Genomic DNA, 23,495 nt, shown 5'->3' on the forward strand with positions numbered 1-23,495 from the left:
CTCTCTTACTATCCTGCTGGAGCTGTTCCATTTCCATAAATCATTAAATATTCATTGGGCCAGAGGAAAACATTTACTCTGTAGACCAGTAGTGAGGGCACTCATCTGGAATGGGAGAGACCAAACTCCTCATACTGGCTCCAGCAAATAATAAATAATTTATACAAAGTGGAACAGCTCCAGCAGGAGGGATCAGGGGAAACTGTCCAGCAGCCCAATGGCTTGCTTCCAAAGCTCACTGGATTTCAGCTCCCTATATAAAGGCATGGGCCCATCTTGTCTTCCCTTCCCTTCAGAGAGTACCTGACCCTCATGTGCTAGCTACTCTAAAAGCAGGCAAAGGTTTCTTTTACCAATTTAATCTACAAATCCCAGCATTCCTGGTACTGGTACCCTATGTTTGGCTTTGACAAATTGAAGGTTTTTTTAATGAAAAAAAGAGTTTTACAAAAAAATTCCAGCCTATCAGAGGAGTCAGAAGCCCTGCATGGAGGTGGTTTGAACTGCAACTAGGCTTGACTCCTCTATTAGCTAGAAACATGTATATGTGTTTTGCTAGAAAGGAGGACAAGAAGTACTTGCATGCTACACCAGTTAGGAACAGCTGGAATTTTCTCCCTGTTCTCTGGTGTAAAAATTAGTGACTCCATCCATCTTTCTCACAGTCATTTGGCTTCAGCCATGAAGATGGTTTCTAGCTTGAGGCACAAAGAAACATTTTCTTTCTCATTTTGTGTCTCTTTATTGAGTGCAGTGAACAGTGATGAGTTAGTATCTCTTGAGACCAAAGTCTGCTGTTCATCCAGAGAAACGGTGCTGTGCATTTTCCCCTGCCTTCCTGCTGCGCCTCGGGTGTGCTTGGGAGAAGTTGTGTCATGGACAAGTGGTCAAGTTCAGTCCCTCTGTCTGGAACCATGTTTGACCATGCTGATAAGTCTCCCAACAAAGGCTTGGCAGTAGTGCTGGGACAGGTTTGTGCAGAATACGTTCATCCCAAAAGATAAGCTTGCAGGCATGTTCCAAAACTGTTTACGCTGCTGAAGGATCTCTCAAACACCCAGCAGTCGCACTGACTTGCAAACCTGCAGCACCCTGAACGTCCATGCTGAACACTAGAGGCTGCACTGTGGGAAAGGTACAGGACTGAGCAGGTGTGGTAGAGCGTTAGGAGATCTAGGTGACAGTCATGCCTCCACACTGTCTGGCAATAAAGTTACTTCCTTTTGCTGTGCTTTCATCATCTGGATCCCTGTTGCACCAGTTGAATAACGGACTGTGAATGCAGACAAAGGGCCAGAGAGAATTGCTACTTGTATAAATTGTAGCAGCCCTACTGAAGATAACCTCACAGCAGCCCTCTGATCACACCCTGTGAACGCGGGAGATTTTCATCCCTTCTGACCACAAGGGAAAGCGGAAGACCAATATTACAATAATTGCATTGAGTTGCTCTCAGCAGAAGAAACATGCAGACCATTTGTGAGCCGATCTAAGACTAAGACCACAGACTCCCTTCAACTTGCACATCTTTCTGAAGTGCAGCAGGGCAGGCTCCAGCACAGGGCTTGGTCTCCTGTGGCGTATCCCTTGTTTCAGTACTGATGACTGAAGATTACTCTGAATTGCTTATGACACTGATGCTGAAATCACAGGTGAAATCTTAGCCATACATAAGTTAGTGAGGCTTAGATTTCAGCACTGTAGCTGCAGCTACTGCTGGTGAGAGTTGCCTCCAAATAGGCTGTAAAAGATGGGAGGAAGGAGGGAGGAAGAAAGGGAACTTGGAAGAGAAATTTTGGCATAGGTAACACAGGGCGTCTAAACTGGAATACATACTTTCATTTCTAAGCCTACACCCAGTGAGGGGATGGAGTCCTACACTCATCTAAAAACTAGGCAGTTATGGACTTAGTCCACATGAGCCTGCATTCACATCTCCCCCTAAGAGGCTTATGTCATTTCCAAATCAATGGGTGCCCAAAGCCTTTGAGAACAGGAAAGGGTTTTTTAAAAGTGCTTTCCACCACCCCAACTTTAAATTACTTTTACTTTATTCCATTTTCCATCTCTTCAAATGGTTACCCAGTAAGGTCTTTGAAACATTTTTCACAGCTGCTAGGATGGTTCTGCCAAAGTCAGCAGCACTAAGGAACACTCCTGCAGACTGGTCACAGCCCTCACTCCTGCTCTCCCATCCCTCTCCCTGTATGTGCAAGTGCACTGTCAGCTATGGTTCTGCAGCACTGCACCACTTTAGCATTGGGATTTGGATGCTCTTCTAAATGTCAGAGAGATTTTCTTCTTCATTAAACCCTGTAGGTTTCAGGTAATGTCCGGTTATCATTACTAGCATTCCCAATTACTGTGTGTTGATGAAGGAAGATGGAGAGGTTGAATAGTGTCTTCCACCTTCTGCTTTCTTTCATAATGAAAAGAGGACTCATTTGCTATTGCCTCAGGGTACAGCTGGAAAGTGTGTGGTCCTTTGAACACTGGATAATTGGGACCTTATGACCTTTACCTAAGACTTATTTACATGAAGCCTTGAGTCTCACTTTTCCTGTCATTAGGAGAAGACCACTTTCTTTTACACCTCTGGTCCCTGACCAGGTTTCCACACTTCTTTTCCTGACTACTCTGCAGCTCTGCAAAGGGCAGGTGTCCAACATGGGCTCCTGATTGCCAGGACCTCAGCTGAGATTTTCAGCTCTGTTCCAGTGTCCCATGCTGACAGTGATGTAGCTAAGGACACAGAAAATAAAAAGAAACATTTCCACAGATCACATTCACATTTGGTAATGATAAAGCCAAGGCTCTTTATGTGCTACAGGCCATTAGAGCTACAGGATATTCAAAAAGACTCCTTAGCAGCGAATATAGAACTATGAAGAAAGTCACATAGTAACTTGCAAAACCGATCAGACTCCCCTTCAGAGAACAGCTAAGAACACAATAGCAGCACTCTCCATCATTCAGTTTTTCCCCATATATTATCATTAGATGTCTCCCCTATTTTCTGCCTGAAAGGCATTCAACACCAACAGAGAGGAAAGCTAGGGAATAAGGAAGCTCTCATTTAAGTCAAGCTTGCAGCATGACTGTAGTCTTGAGAAATATATTGTGGTTAGAGACTAGAGCTTGCATAAGTTGGCCTTTCACAGGTCTATTGGAGGTCCAGAACTGGATGTGGCAGTGTCCAACACAGAGCCAATGGCAGTGGCTTGACTTCTAAGCCTCCTGTCACTGTCTACATTTTCTTTGGTTCTCTTGGCCACTGCCCAATCTCACAGACCATCATATGGCTGAATAAAATATTTGTGCAGTGTCTTTACAAAGAGGAGAACTCCCAAGTCCACAACAGACCTGGATGTCATTGCAGTCATCAGTGCTCATTGGTCAGTTTTCTTTTAAAAAACCAAAGATGTTAGTGTGCATAAGAACAGGGATGAGAAGCAAAACAGAAGAAATGCTGCCTTTCTGGAAATACATCTATACAAGTACAGCTTTTTCTGGACTAATGTGTACAGTGTTTGTCACCCCATCTCATAAAGGACATTTGCAGATTTAAAGGGAGTGCAGAGAAAAGCAACAAAGATGCTAAAAAGCATGGGGATCATTTCATATAAAAAGCAATTGAAAGCATTATGTGTGTTTTCTTCAGGAAAGAGATGAACTGAAAGGGCTACGGTACTATGACCTCTATGCATATGTGCATACTATATGATGCTATATACAATAATCAATGGCATAAAGTAGGGCTATCTGAAGCTTTTGCTCTTTCTGTGGCATAACACAAGTACAGAAAGATATTTAAGGCAATGGTGGCCAATTCATTGCTGAACTTTCTGGCCATTGGCAGGTGGTTGGAGTTGGGGAAGCTGTTGACACTTAGTCAATCGGATATCGGGCATTTATATATATGCCATATATAGCCACAGTTAAAATTAGTATCAAAAGAGATAATACATCATGCTTCAACTGTTAAACCAAATCCTAGGCAGCAGAGGACAGGAATGAGTCTTAGCAGTAGAGAGGCAGTTTACCTCAAATCTGCCCACAGCAGTATTTGTTCCTCTACCAGTTACTTGCATGGATCCTTGGGAGTACAACTTTCCCTTTCCAGAGTCCATGGAGTTGCCACAGAGATTGGAAGTGATCACTGCACTGCCACTCAATCCGGTATTAACGCACCTACTACAGCAGCCCTCGAGGAATGTCTAACTAATCTGATAGCTCTGACCTGCTGAACTTTCCCAATCCCTTTCCTCTGCACGTGGCTGTCATCTGTACCACAGAGTCAGTACAGTTACCTTTAAAGTACTGCTCCTTGGAGCTGTAAATCCCAGCTGATACTCTGCAAGCTTATATCTATCTGTTCAGCCTACTTGATCCTAGTGTAAAGAGATGACAGTGGTGGTGGTGCAGAGCACTGCTGGCAGCTACAGGAAACAGCTGCCACTTACATTTCATTGTCCGTCTGTCTGTTCTGTCCACTGGTCTGCTAGTTGAGCCCTTCTCAGCAGAAAATTGTTGGTATTTATGGCAGAAACCCTTCCTCCCATGTGGGGATTTCAGAGCATTTTCTGAAGATTATCTGAGTGCAGTTGTAGTGGGTCACTGTGGAAAATATTTTAACAAGGAGACAGTGATTTTAAGCAAAATCTAGATGGAATTTAACCATTGGCCTTGGCTGTAGAGAGTCGTGTGCTAGCATGAGCGACCACTGTACAACATGATCACACACCATGATATTAGTATGCACTGCCTTAATACCACTTGCATTGTACTGCTCGTAAGAGCTCCTTCCTATGGAGATGTGTAAGAGCGTAACACCCTCAGCAAACCTTAGTATACCATCTAGAAAGGTGAGTATTGTACAGGTTCAAAATCAATAGCTTTGTTCAGATGGAAGAATACTATAAAGATGTGAAGAAGAATGAGGCTGTCCAACCTCCCCATGAACAGGAACTCTGTGTAGCATGCCATGATCAATGAGAAGGGCCTTAACCCATACTGTAACAGCTGTGGTTCCCAACATCAGAAGGGATGAAAGATTCCTATAATTTCCATCCTTCACAAAATAAACCAGCTAACCAGCCTTGAGTGTCCATGCATTTCTTACTGAGGTCCCAAAAGAACTGGTACCTCCTTGGTACAATACAGTGGCTAACCTGCTCTCCTCAAGAGGTCTTTTCCAGCGTCAGCCCACACCTTGTCATCAGTAAATATGCTTAGTGTCACCTAAGATTTCATTAAAAAAGGTCAGGTCCTGCTTCACCACTAGCCCACGAGCGCAGTTCCCACCTATATGGGGCAAGCTGCATCTCATCAGAAAATAGCAGACCTGAGGCACACATGGGACCAGAGACAGTATTTCACTGCAACAGAGGAGGAAATCCTGCACCTGTAGCAGGTAGTGTGTAGGTTTCCTGTTCTCTGGAAAATTGTGATATTCCACTTTCCTCATCCTGCCCCTCACATGGCTATTTGAACCAATTCAAAGCAGGCCATGAAATACATATGCAATACTTATACCCACGTAGACACAACACAAAGATTAAAAATTTCAGAGCAACTGAAGGACTAGGTACATACTTTGACACCTTTCAGCAGGTTGCAGGTAACCTAAATTGCATTTATATTCTTACTTTGTTGCTGGAGCGGTACTACAGACAAGAAAATGCTGGCACACTTGCTTAGAGTTGTTCCCTCTGGGGCAGTCATGGGAAGACTACTGTATTTGCATTGCTTTCCTCGGCTGCCAGGTGTAGCAGCAGAGATAAGCTCCCGTGAAACAGGAAAGGCAGTGAGGGTGTTCTGCCTCATGCCATCTACCCATGAGCCAAGACTAAAATTCCAGTTATACAACTGCAATCCTCTTGTGTAGCGCAGGCTGTACCTTCTAGCTGGTGCGCAACAATAGACAGTCTCCCTTTCCAAATCTTGATATAGCCCATGCTCCCTAGGTGAAGCAAGTATTGTCCTTCCATCAATATGCTGACTGAACTGAAAATAAAGAACTGATTCAACTTTAAACCATGAAAAAGGATCCGTGGGGACTTGCTCCCTCTGAGGAAGTGAAGATGGTGCCTTCCAGTGCTGCTTGCTTGCAGGATACAGAGCCCTGGGGGAACTGCTGGCCCGATTACATGCAAAGCAATTGTCATCTGGCTGATTTTTCATTTCAGCTGTTAAAGTGCTCCATTGTAAAGCCATTTCATCAAGCCATTCTTCATTTCCCAACAAAAGAAGATCCATTTGTTTCCTTAGGCACAATTTACTCTTTCCCATTTCTGGGCTTTGTTGTATTCTTACATGACAACCTGAGAGTGCTTTTGATGTGAGCGCTAGCCAAATTTGGAGGTGAGACTTGAAAACCTGGGAAAGTACAAAGAGAATCTAACATTGTGTAACATTCACTTCCTCTTCTCCCCATAAGGAACACAGTAGCCCATCTTCTTCTATAGTCTGCTGTGCTGGATGCTGATCTCACTTCAAAGCTGCGCTAATGTAGACTCTTTCCAGTAAATTTGATGGTGGCTGTCTGGATTTAAGCCAATGCAACCTAGATTAGAATAAGTCTCACCTCCTCATCCATATGTAATATATAAATTCCCTCCTACCATTTTTGAATTTTGTCCTGTTGTGTAGGTTGGCATCTAAGGGAAGGGAGCCTCTCTAAGCATAAAACCAACACCAAAGAGGCAAAAGTTGGGTCATAACAAGAGAGCCTATAAACCCAAGTCTTGGCAGGAATGCTCAGATGAAAGAAAACGTTCAAGTCACCCACCAAAAGATGTGAAGAGAACCAAGAGGTTGACTTTCTTACATCAATCCCTCATTGCCACTGAACAAAGCCCACTGACTCATTTCCTGCCTTACTGAGGTTGGAATTCATCCACTTTTTGATACATTGAGGATCGCTTAGAAACTGCCTTATTTTACAACTGGGAATGCCTGGGGTTCCAGATCAACTAATACTGGATACAGAACAGTTGTTTGAAGTATTTCCTAAGCCATTACCAACAGACAGGTAAAGGATGTGAAACTGAATAACAAGGAGAGCTGAGGGCTGTCAGGGGAATTAGTGACTGGTATGAAGAATCACCCAGCCTCTCCCCCACTCCAGAAACATTAAATATTAAGCATTAAAAATCGTGCACTTCTCTTTATCTGGTTAGTTTTTCCTTTCCCCTCTCCCTGTCTTTTTTTGTCCTGCCCTTAGATGAAGGCAAAAATCTCTTCTGAATAGAAATGAAATGCCCTTGCCTTTTGCTTGTGTTTGCACGAGTGAAGATATCCACAGATAACACGATACAGCCATTGTAGTAAAATTCAAGGCAGATGAACATCACCACACAAAAGTAGCACGGTCGGCACGCCTCACGGTAGTAGCAGCCAAGCATGCCATGGCAACCAGCCAACTGATGACACTGGCTAGGAGCCAATTTGATTTATTTTTGGCAGCCTGACACCACATACTACTGTGCCAGTCTTCGATCACAGAAATGATATGAGATGACCTTTGAAAGCCAAGGGGATGACTTTCGGGAGAAGGGGACTGAGGAAGCTGAAAGAGGATCTGTCCCCAGGCTGGAGGAGTACTGGAGTGGCAGATGTTTGGTAGCCCTCCCTCTTTCATGAATGACCAAGCCATCGCAGCTGGGCCAGCAAGCACCAGTGCTGTGTTTGCTGGGGGATGACTGGGGAGGAAGGTCGAGCCGCAGCAAATGTCTTTAAGTCTATGGAAAGAGTAAGTACCGAGAGACAGAGAGGTTTAAAGAGATGAGAAGGAATAATAAGATGAAGATGGAAAAAGAAAACATAGCCTTTCTGTCAGGAAAATTTCCTGTCTGTGAGAACTTTTATACCGTGATGATGCTCTTCTGTGGAATATTCTTTAAGGAGAAAGCAGCTTCTTACTATTCTGGACATTGTGCTATAGAGTGTATTGCAGAATACAACCCAGCATCCTCAGAGAGATGGAAAAGAAGGCCCATTTAATCTTTTTTGCATTTCTTTCTTGGATGGCTCTGGGGGCACTTACCCAGCTGTTCAAGTTTGTGACTGGAAGGCTGATATCATACTGGAATAGGAATTTAGAAAAAAATCTATATTCATTAACATTTTAAAAAGATTATCAGTTTGACTGGGGCCACACACCTTCCATGTTTGCTTTCTGCAAACATTGGTAAGCTTGAGTATTACTGCATGCATACTGAGTAAGTATAAATAGATGCACATACTGGCCTCGAACACTCAAACAATCACTGAAAACTCATTTTTAAATATATATTTGATTGCAGATTTTCCAACTTATCTGTGCCTAGATATTTACATAAGTAACTATCATATGCAAATGCATATTAAATCATGCATTTAAATGGCCACTTCAAATGATGTGGCCATGAATGGTTGGCCACTTCAAATTATGTTAAAGCCAACAAGAGCATGGGCAAGATATCTGAAAATAATTTAGAGTACTGCATAGAAATAAACAATTCTTTTTGAGTCTGATGACTCAAGACAGGTAAAATTAAGTAAATTAAATAGCCTGCTACTATGAATTTCCTATCTCTATCCATTACAGCAGATTTATCTGACTAAAAATATAATGTTAATTCAAAGCAGAATCACTATTCCTGTTTCGGAATAAGGCATCCGAAGTCTTAAATAAGAGTCAATTAGCACTTGTTATCCTGTGTACAGAGGACCACACAACACCAAGTCACTCTGTCCTATTTTTGCCACTGATATTTACACCTTTGCCCAAGCATAAAAGCAACACAAGTATAGCATGCAACATATCAAATTAGATTTCAAAAATCACATGACATTTATTTTGCCACTCAGCTCACCACACAAAGTAAGAACAAAGGGCTGGAGACCTGGACAACAAAACCCCAACTTGGACAATGCAATTTCAAGGCTTATCTCTAGAAATGTTTAAATAAAAGGAGGTAAAACCAGCAACCCTTTGTTCTTGTGTACACCCATTTTACACTCATGCTCTTGAAGGCTGCTCCCCTTGTCCATACCTTAAATCATAAATGTTCTGCATGACCTCATCTCTCAGTACTTATCTGCCTTTTGGATACCTGTTCTTTCCTATCTGTCCACTTTGCTGAGCAGGAACAGAGTCGCCTGAAGCTGTGAGTTAGCTATGAATCTTGGAAGTCTAATTAGAGAGTGGGAATTGTAATTTGTGGAAGAGAAGTAGTGGACCAAATGAAATGATGGAGAAACATCAGTAAGTGCAACACTGGATGCTGAGGCTCCGTAACATTTACATAAGGCTATTTATTAATATCAAGGTGATATGACACATTTTTGCCTCAACAAGCTAATGAATGCAGAATGCCCTGTACAACTGAATGTCTCATGAATGTGGAGGCCAGTTGTGCTTGGCACTGCCTATTGATTGAGTTTCATGTGGTGCCCATCTCTGAAGTTACCTTTTTTTTTTAATTTATGTTCTCTTTCTTTGATAATGTAAGGAAGGTAAAGAACAAGAGCAAAAGTATCCTCCGGTCTTTGATGCATTTTCTACCCAGCTCAGTATCACAATTCAAAAATGGCTCTTTATGGTTTGGAAACACTATGCCTCTGTCAAAAATGCTCACTTTTGTCTCTCAAAACTTCTCACCTCTTCCCAGGGGAACTAGTTAAGCAGAGTTGCACTCAGTCAAGAGCAAAGAATTGAAAACACCTCCTAGAGCGATTGTTTGCATTCAACTTTCTCTTCTGTCCTCACTCACTGAGCTGTCAGGGCCTTTAATCTTCCCTTTCCCTACCTGATCCTCTTACCATGTGGGTCTGACCCAGCTGACATGGCTAAAAGCTTCATGCAAGTACGGCTGTCATGGGCTACTCCAAGTACAGAGGTTAGATTGGTGCGAATGAAACGATAAGCAATGCGGATAACAAGATGCTCCTGACCAGGATCTGTTTGTACCACGCATCTCATTCATTTACAAGAAAATGGAAAAAATACCCTTTTGGCTCGTTTTTGACCATCCCACCAGCAAAGCTAAATGGCCTCCTGCAGTATGAGAGTGCTTCTGCCTCCTGAGATTTTAACCTCAAGTTGGCAGCCTCCAGTGAGTTAGTATCAGCTTGGACTGTTTTGCTGCCCCACTGGAGCTGCCTCTGCTGGTGTGACTGGGCAGGTTCATCACCCCCTTTAGCATATGCAGAGCTTGGGGAGCTCTCCCAGGTTCCTTCAAACCTCATAGCTGGCTGACACTCTCCCACCACCATGGAGAAAAGGGCTGGATGGCACCTCCTCTTAGAGGATCAGGAGCCTCAAGAGGAGGTGCAGTACTTCCAAAAGCTGCTGGGAAGCAGGGAAGAGGCTGTTAAGCAAGAATATGCAACACCCCCCAACCCCTAACACCCAACAAGGGGATTTCCTCGTCAACCCTCAGTCTAACCCTACACCAGCCTTTGCTGGCCAACCTCAGATGCATCCCCAAGAGACTGAGGGAGGCATCCATTTCTGGAAAGGCCCATTCCCTAGCAAGGTACTCACTCACCTGTCTTCTCTTCGGTTTGGCTGCTCTCCACTGTCTCCATTTGGGGTTGCGCTGTTGCCTTGGCAGTAGCATCCTCTGCAGCAGGGGTGGTGGTGGCAGTGGTGTCAGCAGCAGGCACGTCGGCTTGTTTAGGCTCCTCTTTGTCTTGGGCTTCGTCAGCCTTCAAGGACGGCGAGTTATCAGTGGAAGCTTTAGTGGCACTTTCCGTTTCGGCGGCAGCAGCAGGCTTCTCCTCCGAGGAGGCAGCAGGAGTGGCAGCCTGTGGGGCTGGCTGCTCTGAGCCCGTGTCGGCGGCTCCATCCCCTTTTTTCTCCTCTGCTGGCGCGCTGCTGTCTTTGCTGCCCTCCTCCAGCTGGGCACTGTCAGCAGCGGCCGCTTCTGTGGCAGTGGGAGCCTCGCTCTCTTTGTTCTCAGCCGCTCCGCCAGCAGGGCCTTCCTCCTTCTTGTCGGCGGCATCAGTCTCAGATGCCGGGGCATCTCCCTTCTTCTCCCCCTTGAGCTTTTTCCTTGTTATGTGTCCGCGGAAGCTGGCCTGGATTTTGGTGGCTGCCTTATGAGCTTTATCTTCTGGTTTGATGCCATCTTGCTCAATCTTTTGGTCCCCGTCCTCATTTTTTTCAACCTTTAAAGAAGAACAAGGGAGGAGGGCAGAGGAGAAAACAGGGAGAGAAGTTAAGATTTCTCCAAGTGCAGCCCAGGCTCTGGTTTCACTGGCAATGTCCCACCTTCCCCTCCTGCTAACCAGTGACAAGTTTCAAAGCAGCCTTTCCATTTGGTATGAGTTTGAAGCCAGGTGGCTCTAATTTCATCCTAGGGCTGGACAGACACAAGGGGTTTGTAAAAGGAATTTAAAGCACCTCATCATCTCTGTCAGCAACGCTGAAAGCACCTTGGCTGTGTGGAAAGGCTTGCACCAGCTGGGTTGTCTCTATTCCCATGATTTATTTTCCCATCCATTTTGAAATACACCAATTTTTTCCCCTACTCATTTTCAAAACACTCTCCTGAGAGGGATTTTCACAACCTTTGCAAATCCACCTGTGCCTTTAGGCCTTTGTTTCTTTTTAATGACACCTTGTTTCACAGGTGTGTGACTCCAATGACACCAAGTGTTTTGTCCTTTATATCTTTTTTGGCTCAGGATTGCCAACAGAGAATAGTATTGCTGCCCACCCCACCACAGGTGCGTGCTGTCAGACATACACAGATATTCACAGGTTATACTCCTCACAAACGCCCTGCCTGCCAGCACTCCAAGCACTTTGCCTCTGTTCCCCCACTCACGGTTTCAGTGAAGGAATAACAGGCAGATAGATAACAGTCCTTCCAATCTCAGCAGATTATTATTATTTCTCTGACTATTGGGGGAAATTCAGCTTTGCAACAGATAACTGGTGTTCCCCATGGTTTTTAGACTTAAGCCATGCATTAAAGTCATAAATGGGACCGAAACAGAGCCTGTGCCTTATGCTGGTCTGCTGCAGACACATAATGCTCAGCTTGTAAATCGTCACTGAATCTACAGGACATACAATGCTTCACCCCAGTAATTTAGCAGCTCTTGGGCAAGTAGCAGCTCAGGTGCATATTGATGAAAGGATACTGTTCTATTAATATTCCCACTGGGAAGCATTCAAAAGAGCTACTCGGAAGCAGAGTTACTGGCCTCTGCTGTCTGCACCTGGTTTCCAACACTGGCTCAGGTCACAAAAGAAAGAAAGCGAGCTAGCTGAGAAAGATAGCAGGCTTTTTTCCTGAGTGGGAAGAGGAAACCACTCCTTAGGCCATTGCAACTGAGAGATGCCAACTGGTGAAAGGGCCAGGACCAGAGCAGCAAAGAGCGGCGACAGCCTATAAATACATTCAGAAAGAGTGCAGTAGGAATAAGGGAGAAGAAGCCACTGCAACACGCACACATGGCACTGGGAAGACGGTGCCTGTGAAGAGGGGGAGACAAGACTGGCCACACTGGGAAACAGACTGGAAGTGATCATTTCCACAGCGTGAGACAGGGTCAGGCACACACGTGTGAGCGAAGCTGTGCCAGTGAATCAAACGCTTGGCCACTGGCATGCCAGTGGTGGTACCCACTGTCTCCCCCTGGATCCCCAGTAGCATAGGATCCCCCATCCTAGCACCGGTGCCCACCTAGGGTTGTTCCCCAGGTAAACAGGGGCGAGCTTGAGTGGGTATGGTGAGCTTCAGTGTGTATGGTGGCCAAGGAGCAAGCAGCCCCAAATTGTCAAGGATGATGTGCTCCACACAGCTGCGCAGGGGTGAAGATGTGACCTGTACACAGCAGGAAATAAGTCTGGGAGTGAGACTAGGTGCCAGGATGCTTATGTGAGTGAAAAAGCCTGTGAATGAATATGCAACCGATATTAATACACAGAATTCAGCACAAGGAGTTTTCATGCTTCTGACCACGCCCAGGGGCAAATCATTTGATGTCCCTATCGCAGAGGCACAGCTGAGCACTGAGGTCTACACTTCCCCAAGTGCATTAAGTGACATGGTACGGAAAGTGGGCTTTCACGTTCATCTCGGCTTGTCAGAGAGCAGGTGATGGTTATGTGTAAAGATGATGCAGACATTACAGCTGTAACGATTCATGTATGTCTTTTGCTTGCAGAGCTAACTCTGCACTATGTTATGCAGCATCTGGCATGAGTTTTCCAGCCTATCTCAGCACAAGGGGATGGAAACAAATCAGAAATACCTTTAAACTAGCATGTTCACACAACAGCTGCAATCCAGCCAGGGTAGTGCAGAGCTCTGCACAGGCTCACCCATCCTGCTCCTTAGCAAATTTTGCAGCTTGCAGTAAGTCCTGTGTTGCTGTGGCAACATAACTACTGATACCTGGACTAACTGGTTTAAGGAGAGTTTGAGTATGCTTGCATTACACTGTAGCCACAGCAACATGAAGATAGGCTAGGTACTCCTTTACAGCACTGTATAACACTTAGATGCCCTAGCTTTGACTCTTCTCCCTAAGGACTATGGCCAATTTCAAACAGCAGCAGGCTTGGGAGGCTGGAAAGACAATTTAGACATAACTACGAGACCCTAAGTCCCATATGCCTGACTCCTGCAAAACCATTAGTGAATGTAACAAAATTGTTAATCCCTGGACAAAGATGAAAACCATTGACTGAAGGGCAAGATCTCTCTTGCCACTGGCCTTGCTGCTCTCACATCCCACATACCTCCTGCACCAACCAGGACAGCTATTATGAAGGGAGGCTTGCTGCATGCATGCCTCCCTGACTCCAGAGGAGCTGCCCTGTTACCTGGGCTGTGCAGCCCTGCGAAGGCTTACCTCCTTCCCGCTGCTAGCAGGAGGCCAGGGCGCAGCGAGCCGCAGGGTTGGCTCACCCGCTACTCTGACAGATGAACTCGCAGAGGGCTGTGACCGTCAGCCAGCCCTTTACCCGGCAGGGAACTGGAGAGCACTTCTCCTCTAGAGGGAGGTCAGACTGAAACCTCTCACCCGCACCTACCGCATTACAGAGCTAAGACACTCCTTTGCTAGTCCGATGACATCATTGTCCTCTTATCCCAGGTGGGATGACATCAGTTTGAGTCCTTGCCAGATGACAAGGTTTGCAACTGCAAAATGTATTTGCAACAGGGTGCTTGCAGCATAATTTCAGATATAAAAGATAAGAAACATGAGGCTGGGGCAGAGGTGGAGTTTAAGGTCATAGATGAAAGAAATGTACTAATAGTTTGTCTGTGCCAACTGTGGCCCTCAGGAATCCCATTTCTATTCAGTCCTTCCCCACTGAAGCATCCCAGGCATTTGAAATGACTTATTTTCAGGCTACTGGCCTGCAGCTACTTCTGGGGTAGGACATGGTATCCATCTAGTATGTGTGTCATGTTGTATAACAATGGACTGGGTGAGAAACAGATTGTTTGAAACTTCTGTTCACACAAAAAAAAAGACAAGAGCTCTTCATCTGTGGATTACGCACACAGCAGATAAACCTTAATTAAGGAAGGTGCTCAAAAATAACCTGTATACAGTGAAGCTCCTGGAAAGCAATTTATCTTCCTTGGAAAGCTAAAAGGGTGAGTCAGCCCTGCCAGGATGTATTCAAAAGCATCTCAGTGGAAAACAAGAAATCTATCTGTCTTATCTATCTGCCATGCGTGTATGACATCTTGGTTATAGTGTTGTGGCTTCTGGAATAAAGTGACTATTATTACTAGTGTTTGTACAGAATCTAGAGCTCCCAACCAAGAATCAGGTCTGGTAAGGATAGGTTTCATATATTAGTATTCCATCACACCCCCGCTTCATTTACACATTTATGTGTAAAGGAAACTCATATTAGTACTTAATATTGACATACTCATGATATTTTAAGTGTGCATGCAATGTGTTGTCATTTTACACAGAGCAAATGCCCTCTGTTTCATTTAGTGTGAAACAAATCATAGATCCTTCAATGGCAGAAGGACTTGAAACCACTGAGGCTGGTGGATACACAGCTACACAGATGTATAAAAGGACATACACGTGTCCAATTTTTTATTCGGACCATCCCCAGATACCCACTGAAGCCCGTGAGCAAAGCTTTGTCTTTATGAAACACACTGTTAAGCTTTTATGTCTCTACCTACACAGCACACAACATCCAAGCCTAGAGGGATGATCCTCTCACCATCTCCATCTGCTTGTCTGCCACACCTCCAGGTTTCTAGGACATCCCTTCCCAGGCAGACTGTTCCTGTGAGACTTTCCTTGCTGTCACATAGCTGAGAGAGTAGGAGATGAGAAATGGATGTTTAAGACACAGGTAGGGAGGAGGTTAGTTGTTAGGCATCAGGAATGTGGAAATTGCATGGAGCCATGACTCCAAGATTTCTGATCTCTGGCCCCCTTTCCACCTTCCATCTCCAAACCCACAGCTTACAGGGGGGTCAAAATATGGCAAAGAATGAAGAAAGTGTTATATTACAACCTCCAGGCCCTTCTACATGTCCCATGTGCTAGGGGGGTACAGCAGGGAAGGTGACATGGAGAAACTAGACGTTTTCCAGATGTTCCATGTGTTTGTAGCCACACATAGGCAAAGAGCAAGAATGGAGGGGACTAAGTGCTTTGGTCGTGGCTTGCTGTTTGTCCACTTGTCTCTTGTGGTGCACCTCATTGCCTGGCCTTGGAAAAATGATCACATAGTTTTGTATTTTGGATGCTGGGATCAAGAAAGAAGATTAAGAAAGAATTTGTTGTTCCATGAAAAGGTCTTTCCATATAATTGTCTCCTTTGCCCTCTGTAACTTTCCCTTTCCTGGTGTTTCTTTGCTTATCCATATATAGCATGTGTCAGCCTCCTTAATATTCATCTAGGATCAAGCTTCTATAGTCTCAGTCATCACCCTGGTATCCCACTCCTTTCCATCCTTAGATAGGAGCTCCTCTTTAATGTGACACCAAATCCCAGAGCCTTTGATTCACATTGCTGTCTCCTGGTGTTCTGAAACCCATGTGCAAGGAGTTCAGATTTAGGTTCTACACAGCTTTCACCAGAGAAGCCATCAATGCTGGCCAGAGCCCAGATGTAAGTAGGACCAGTAACAGTTATCAGTAACTCAATTCACAACCCAAGGGAAATGTGGGACTTGGTTATTAAGGAAAAAAAAGAAACCAACCCACGTTCTCCATGCAAAAATATAGGGACCCAAAGTCATTCCTTTCTCATGACACCTGCACTAAGGTACATGTGGAAATCTTCCCTTCAGTAAGCTAGCTGAAGTCTGCTGAACCAACTAATTGCCTGTGGTACTTGTGGGTTTAAGACGCACCTCAACCCATGCTCCAATCTTGACTAGAACACAGCATGTATGTTCCTACTGATGTTATTCAAGGTCACTTAGGCCCAGACTCACAAACAAATTTAGGCACCTGACTTCCATTGATTCCATAGGATTGAGTCACCTCAATGCTTTTGTGGGCCTGGCTCTACATGACCTGATTTGTCTCGGAGACAGCATTTAAGGAGCAGAATGCATTAAAAAAAAAGACCAGCTGTCTTCCCAGAAGGAGTGTAGCATGGACACATGAGAGAGAGAAAAGGTTTTCACGCCTTGTGAAGTGAAGAAGCAATTTAGCACAGAGAACAGCTTTTTTTAACCCAGTTAAATGGTGTGAAGACACCTGGCTAGAGGATGACATCTCTCAGCACAACCTGTCTGCAAGGCAAGGAAACAAACAGAGTTCCTTTTTTTCCCAGGATAACTATGGTGATAGTGGGTAAAACACCCTTGAGAGAGAAAAGGTTAATTCATCTCTCTGAAGGCTTATGCAGGATAGTTCCCCAGGGTATAACTAGCAGGGTTTCAGCTCTCCAGTTTCAAATCCTCTAACAATGGAGTCTTCATCCTTTCCTCTACAAGATCCTCTCACATGTTGGAAATTTCCCCTCTATTTTATGGTGCCTGGAATGGAATAAGCTAATGATGGTCAGGCAGATGGATGTATGTTATTCACTTGTGTACAGTGACTGAGAGGTAGAAAATAATCTAAGCTACACCTATTTAGATATTTCCAGTATGCCTTCTCAATAAATCCCTTATATTCTCCTCACCCTTTTTTTCTGACTCTCCCTTCTGTTCATCACCCTGTTTCTGTTAAGCTGGTGGTCAACCGTGGTGCCACCTACCACCTTGAAGCTCCTATAGCTCCAGTGTTTAAATGGAGAAAGGCACTCAGTACTGCCTATGCTGCCTTTGCAGGCTGAGTGAAAGAAAGAAGAGCCTTGCTCCTGAAGCTGATGCAAAGTGGCTGATGTCCAGGACTCATGCTTTCTGGAGGCTTTTCTGGTGGCTCGTGGATGTCATTGGGAAAAAGCACTTGCCTTGCATCTGATCTGGGCTCTGTGCAGCACTTGTGGTTGTGGGGCACAGGATGCATTCACTCATGTTTCAATTCAAAGCACCCAAAGTCTCAGAGACAGGGCTAGGTTGTAGCTTGCCAAGCGAAGCTTTTATAGCTAATGTCAAGGGCATGTGTATATCCTGGGGTACAGTCTAAGTGTGTGAGAGCACTTAAGGGCACACAGTCTGTGTGGACTGTGTTAAAGGCCTTGCATGTTTGGCACGATCAACATCTATACTCTTGCTTCAGGTTGGATCCTGGCACATACTGTGCTGTCAGTTGTGCATAGTCTCCTTTTTGGACGGAAATACTTATGTCGCTCCAGAAGGAGCCAGCCAGCAGGCATTCAGATCAAGGCACCAGAGCCTGGAGAGGAAGCAGGAAGGTATCCAAGTTGACTGTGTAAATCCACTCCCAAAATAGACCATGTTGAAGAAATTCATCAAAAAGACCAAGTGAAAAGTTTCCCTTGAACTCTGTTTTGATTAGAAAAGTCCATTCAAAGAATGGTTTCTGCTGCAGATGGGCTTAGTGATGTCCCTGGACTAAAGAGAAATTTCATCCAGGCTCAAACTATGTGGTTTGTGTGGTCCTGTTCAGGGAAGTTCAGGCTAAGATGGTTGTTCCTATGTGACTTTTAAAGTAATACCTTCAGACTCTGAATCCCATGGTGCGCTGACCACGAGCAGCTAATAAAACCCTGATTATCTATCTCTGTCCCTCCCTGCCTTTTCTCTTTCACTCTCCTGTTTTCTTGTTTGATGAGTTTTGGACTCCACAAAAAAATTTCAGGGAATTGTTATTAATGTCTGGTGGCTCACAGTGCCTGCCCCCACGGGGGCTGGACACATCTCCTTCTGTTCTAGCTGTAGACGAGGGCCAGAGGCTAATTTACAGCTCAGACTTGCTTCCCTGAGATCTGGTGCAGGCAGCTGCTGAGCCTCCCCAGAGCCCGGGGTTATGCAAGGTCTCTAGAGCCATTTCCACAAGAAACAGCAGCTTATGTCCTCCAGCTCCTACCCCATTCCCTCCATGGGAACACAGGGCTGCACCCAGCTCTGGTGATGGGAAATATCCCTACTTCTCAACCTGAGTAAACTGCAGGCAGGCATACTACAAGCCCTTCCACTGCTGGTGTCTGAGGTTACCTTGACCTGTCCTGGTTGCACCTAGAAATTGTGAGGAATTTCATGCTGGGGACATCAGCCTGTGGGCAACTAGACTGCGGCCCTGTCACTATCTCAGCACCCACTTGTGCTCCTTGCTGGCTTGCCCAAGGTTTTTGCAGCCAGCAGAATAACAATGAAAGGCTCAAGCCCCAAGTCCATCCAGTCTCTGAACCTTCTTTTTAACCTGCCTGTTAACCTTGAACGTCCTCTGATACCTCCTTCTGGCAGTGACTGCCAACACCGTGAAATCTCTCAACCTAGTGATGAGAGCGAGCTAAGCATCAAGTAGCTCCCTCCCTGCTTGATGGTAAGCTCAGGGCTGTATTTGTTCTATTATTATTATTATTTTAGTTTATGTAACTGGAAATTGGGGCAATTATCTTCTGAGAAAGCATTTGCAAGTTCATTAAAGTCAAACAAACATCCCCAGCAATTAGGGAAAGCAAGGCACAGACTAATTCCCAGTGGCTTGGGAAGCTGCTTAGAGGGTGGGCTTTGCTGTTGCAGCAGCGACCTTCCCCCCTGCAGAGTCCTGGGCTTTGCCACTGCAAGGGTGGGCAGGGAAGGGGAGGTGTGGGGCTAAACCCAGGGTGGGTAGAAGGGGCACTTGCAAGGGGCTGATCTGGTAAGGTGGAAGGCTAGGGGAGAGGAGAAGACAGAGCTCAAGGCAGAGAAGGAAAGGAATGAGAGTAGAGGAGAGGGAAGAACAAAGGAACCAAATGGAGAGGAGAAAAGAAAAGGGGTAGAGAGAGGTAAGAGTTGTTCAAAGCCAAGGAACCGAATGGAAGAGAGGCAAATAAATAAGAGGCTCAATGACAGAGACACGATACAGAGGAAGGGAGAATGCAAGAGGGAGAGAGAAAAAATCACTGATCCACATCCGAAGGGCGTGACAGCGGGAAATGCCAAGAAAAAGCAGGCAGCTAAACAGCTGAGCAGGGTCTCCTGGAGCAGATCTGCATGACTGACTGTGCCACAGCTGAAAGAGGTGTTGGCAGTGCTCCCTCTGGCCCATGCCACCTTCCTGCACAACCCTGGCTGTCATTTCCATGAGCGCTGGGCTAGCAGAGGTCCTGAGGACCCTGCATCAGCCTGTCTACAGAGCTCTGCTGGAGAGCTGGCCCTGTCAGTAAGCAGGCTGATTTGGATGTGGGTGAGTTAATGTGTGACAGCTCCGAGCTGAGCCTTTCCTGCTTCTTCCCCATCCTGGACAGTAGAGGGGCAAAGCGAGATGAAGCAGCTTCTCCAAGGCAGCAGGGAGATGTGAGAGGATATCCAGGTGGGAGATGAAGGTTGCTCAGTCCTTTGCTTGTAGCTCCGGATCACTCTACTTGTAAAATATAAAGGGTGATGCTTACCCTGCCCTTGAAATCTAAACTTTTGCTGTGGTGTTGCAGGGGGAGCAAGGTCTTCTCTTGAATATCCTATGCAATTATCAAAGACCATCCCATCAGTCATGCTCATGACAACTAAGGCTTCAATGAGGCCCATCTGGAGTACTGTGTCCAGTTCTGGGTTCCCCAGTTCAAGGACAGGCAACTGCTGGAGAGGGTACAGCAGGGGGCTACAAAGATTATTAGGGGCCTGGAGCATCTGTCTTAACGAGGAGAGGCTGAGGGGCTTGGGTTTTTTTAGTCTAGAGTAGAGAAGACTGAGGGGGGATCTGATCAATGCCTATAAATACTTAAAGGGAGGGTGTCAAGAGGATGGGGCCAGTCTTTTTTTCAGCAGCGCCCAGGGATAGGACAAGAGGAAATGGGCACAAACTTGCATATAAGAAGTTCCACCTAATCATGAGGAGGAACTTCTTTACTATGAGGGTGACAGCACTGGAAGAGGCTGCCCAGAGAGGTGGTGGAGTCTCCTTCTCTGGAGACATTCAACACCTGCCTGGACACGTTCCTGTGCAACCTGCTCTAGGTGGACCTGCTTTGGCAGTGGGGTTGGACTAGATGATCTCCAGAGGTCCCTTCCAACCCCATATCATTCTGTGATTCTGTGAAACGCTTTGGCTGTGCACTAGCCTCCTCTGTCTTCCCACACTGCTCTACAATGAACTTCTGCTCCACAGAGCATCTGGACAGTGATGTTTCTACAGGATCTTTCACACATCCCCCTGTTTTACACCTAGCACCTGCATGAAGAAGAAAAGGTCTCTCTCTCTCCTCCCAAACTGCAGCTACGTCTGGGGTGAAACCATGTAGCTGCTACCTGTGCCCACAGCCGCATACAGCAGTTGAACTTCCAGCAGGGACAGGGGTGTGTATCCCAACTGAAATGACAGGGTGAACTCAAAGTTGCAACCAGGATTCTTGATCGGAATCTGGCAAGGACAGTAAAGTCAGTACTGCCTTTCTTACTGTTCATTATCGTCCTGGTCAGACCTGTGTCTTTTGTCTTTCTAATCTCCTGAAAATGAGCCTAACCCACAGCACCACCTTTAGCCAACAGCTTTGCCATTCCCCAAAGAGCAGAGTGCAATCTTTCAAATCACCAGAGCTGCTCCCAGAAAAACCCAAGCAACCAGAGTTGCAGGTCTACCTAAATCGATAAACTGGCTCTAAAACTGCTCCACCTAAGATATCGTCTCTTACAACCTCTTCAGCTTTTGTTCCAGATTGACCAATCCAACATCCACACTGCAGAGCTGAACTGTGTGTGTATCAGGATTTTTGTGTCCCCAAAGAGCAGGAATCAATAGCAAAGGTTTCTACCGATTGGTATAGACTCCATCTCCTCACTGGGGCAGCTGGCTTTTTCTCAGCTTCTGGTTCTGTTTGGTTTAATGGGTCTCGGTGGCATGGCCTCTCCTTACCAGCCAGGATTGGCTCTGCTGGCTCTGCTTCTTGCTCCATGGGCTTGCCTGACCCGACTCTACTAGGACAGGGTGTCAGCCTTGCTGCTGGAGGCAGAGAATGATGGTGTTGAGTGCTGCCTCTGATCTTCACAGAAGCTCAGTTTGTTGATTTGTGTTGTAGGTCTTCATGCCCATCTGGGCTTGACTGGCCCAGAGTTGCCCTCGTGTCCACATATACTTTTTCCTCTGGCTTGCCCTTTCTCTCCACCCAACTTTACTTCAGTGGTACCATTGGTGCTGATATTTGCTCCACAGATCTTCTGCAAGGTGGCTGATAGGGCTTTCACAACAATATGTGTATGAATTCACCGCAAGCAATGGGTAAGACATGGACCCCTCTTATGGATCTGCAACAGCATGTCTTGGATGACAGAGACCTTATAGAAAACCTTCTGTGAAATCACTCTTGGCCTACATTTTTTCTCTTTCCTTTTATGTCTTTAAAGTACAAGAAGAGAAAGGAAAGAGATCCTGTATCTCCTCCCTCCTTTGTCACAAGCTCAGGTGAGAACAGGAAGAGTTAAACCTACTCTTAAGATATCAAATATAGAAGACCGGTCACTGGTCGCTACGAGCTCCTAGACACTGCTGACTTACAGCAAAGTGTGAGAAGACCTAGACCATCTTTATTCCTCCTATCCTGAAATTTGTACAGCTTATTAACAAACAGTTGTTCCAAGATTTTATTGGAAGTTCAGTGCCAAATGCAATGTTGGATGGTGAAAGTAGAGTGTAATTTCATCGATTTCAATCACATTTTCACTAGGGATAACTTTTACAAGATCTCTGTGGTCTTCTGCTCCAAACAACTTGCGAGAGGAGACAGTGTTATGTTCCAGAAGGACTCTGAACCTAATTGAATTAGTATTTGTAGTGTTGCAAGAGCCTCAAACGCATGATGTTGTAGCAAGGGGTAAAGTATTGCGCAATATTTAAGCTGAGCTCTTATCTATTCCCTCCTGTCAGTTCAGGATGAGAACATCCTGAAAGGAGGCATAAGTGTCTGTCAGTACCTGAAATATTTTCCAGGGGGCACCTATATGACACAGTTTCTTTCACCCAAGAACCTGGGTGAAACCTGCCTGCCTGAGACCATGCACAGTTTGTGTAACTTCAGTGCTTTCCCAGTTCCATAAAACTGATGAATTGGGCCTATGATTGCAGCTGTCACTCCTGAGTGGCACAGCGCCGAAGGCATAAATGTTGTGCCATACCCCACTCCCATCCTTCAGGTAGGGTTGTCACCACAGCACAGACATGGCTTTGATTGGAAAGATCCTCTGGGGCCATAGGCAGCTGAACACGAGACCCAGTAGCCTCAGGGCTTAATCACTTATTCTAGAGACTGGCACTGAGCTATGGGAAATGCACATGTGGCTTCAAGCCATTTTGTTTTCTACTTTTCTCCTCCACTGTATACAGCCCTATTGAAAAAGAGGGAAGGGGGAGGCAAGCCTGCAGTGCATGCTGCGATAGACCCTTTGTGGACACTGTTAAGTTAGTGTTATAAAGACCTCCAGCCAAAAGGAACATGTTGAATAGATGTGCTAGGAAAAAAAGCCACAACTGTTTGGATTTGCCACTTATAAGGGCTAGTATATCACTGCTACATTTAAGTAGTCACCCAGAGCTTCTCCTAAGCTTCCTGCTGTAGGACAGCTGTTCTTTCTTTCCATTTTTTCAGTCCCTGGGCTTACCACCTTTAAGTTGTTATTATAAAAGAGCTTCAATAAGCTTTAAACATCTTGGTCCTAAAGTCTTCTGGTTTTTTTCCATTCTTCACTCAGGAAGCATGGCAGTAGCCTCAAAGCACTGTGCATTGTAATGTGTTTTTGCCCAGGCACACAGTTTGATCAGTCTGTATCTGGTGAATCTGTAGCACAACCATCCTCCATCCAGGCATCCCTGGAGCCCTCCCTGTGGAGGGCTTTACTCAGCAGCCACCCTGGCAGAGAAGTTGAGGGAAAAGGGACCCCTAATGAGGACGAGGCGATGGCTGGGCAGGGTGCACAAAGCTCCTTCCATTTCTTTTTGCTCTGCTGCGG

The 23,495-nt window shown here is 45.6% G+C and overlaps 1 protein-coding gene across 1 annotated transcript in view; it reads right to left on the reverse strand.

Moving 5' to 3' along the window:
• GAP43 (growth associated protein 43) overlaps nt 1-23,495 on the reverse strand; it is a 59,274-nt gene that overhangs the window by 14,930 nt on the left and 20,849 nt on the right. Inside the window, exon 2 of the mRNA XM_074155204.1 lies at nt 10,536-11,157. Coding sequence (XP_074011305.1) covers nt 10,536-11,157 — 622 coding nt within the window. The remainder of the gene's footprint in view (nt 1-10,535; nt 11,158-23,495) is intronic.

Source organism: Numenius arquata, chromosome 1 (genome assembly GCF_964106895.1).
Source record: "Numenius arquata chromosome 1, bNumArq3.hap1.1, whole genome shotgun sequence".
Taxonomy (NCBI): Eukaryota; Metazoa; Chordata; class Aves; order Charadriiformes; family Scolopacidae; genus Numenius; species Numenius arquata.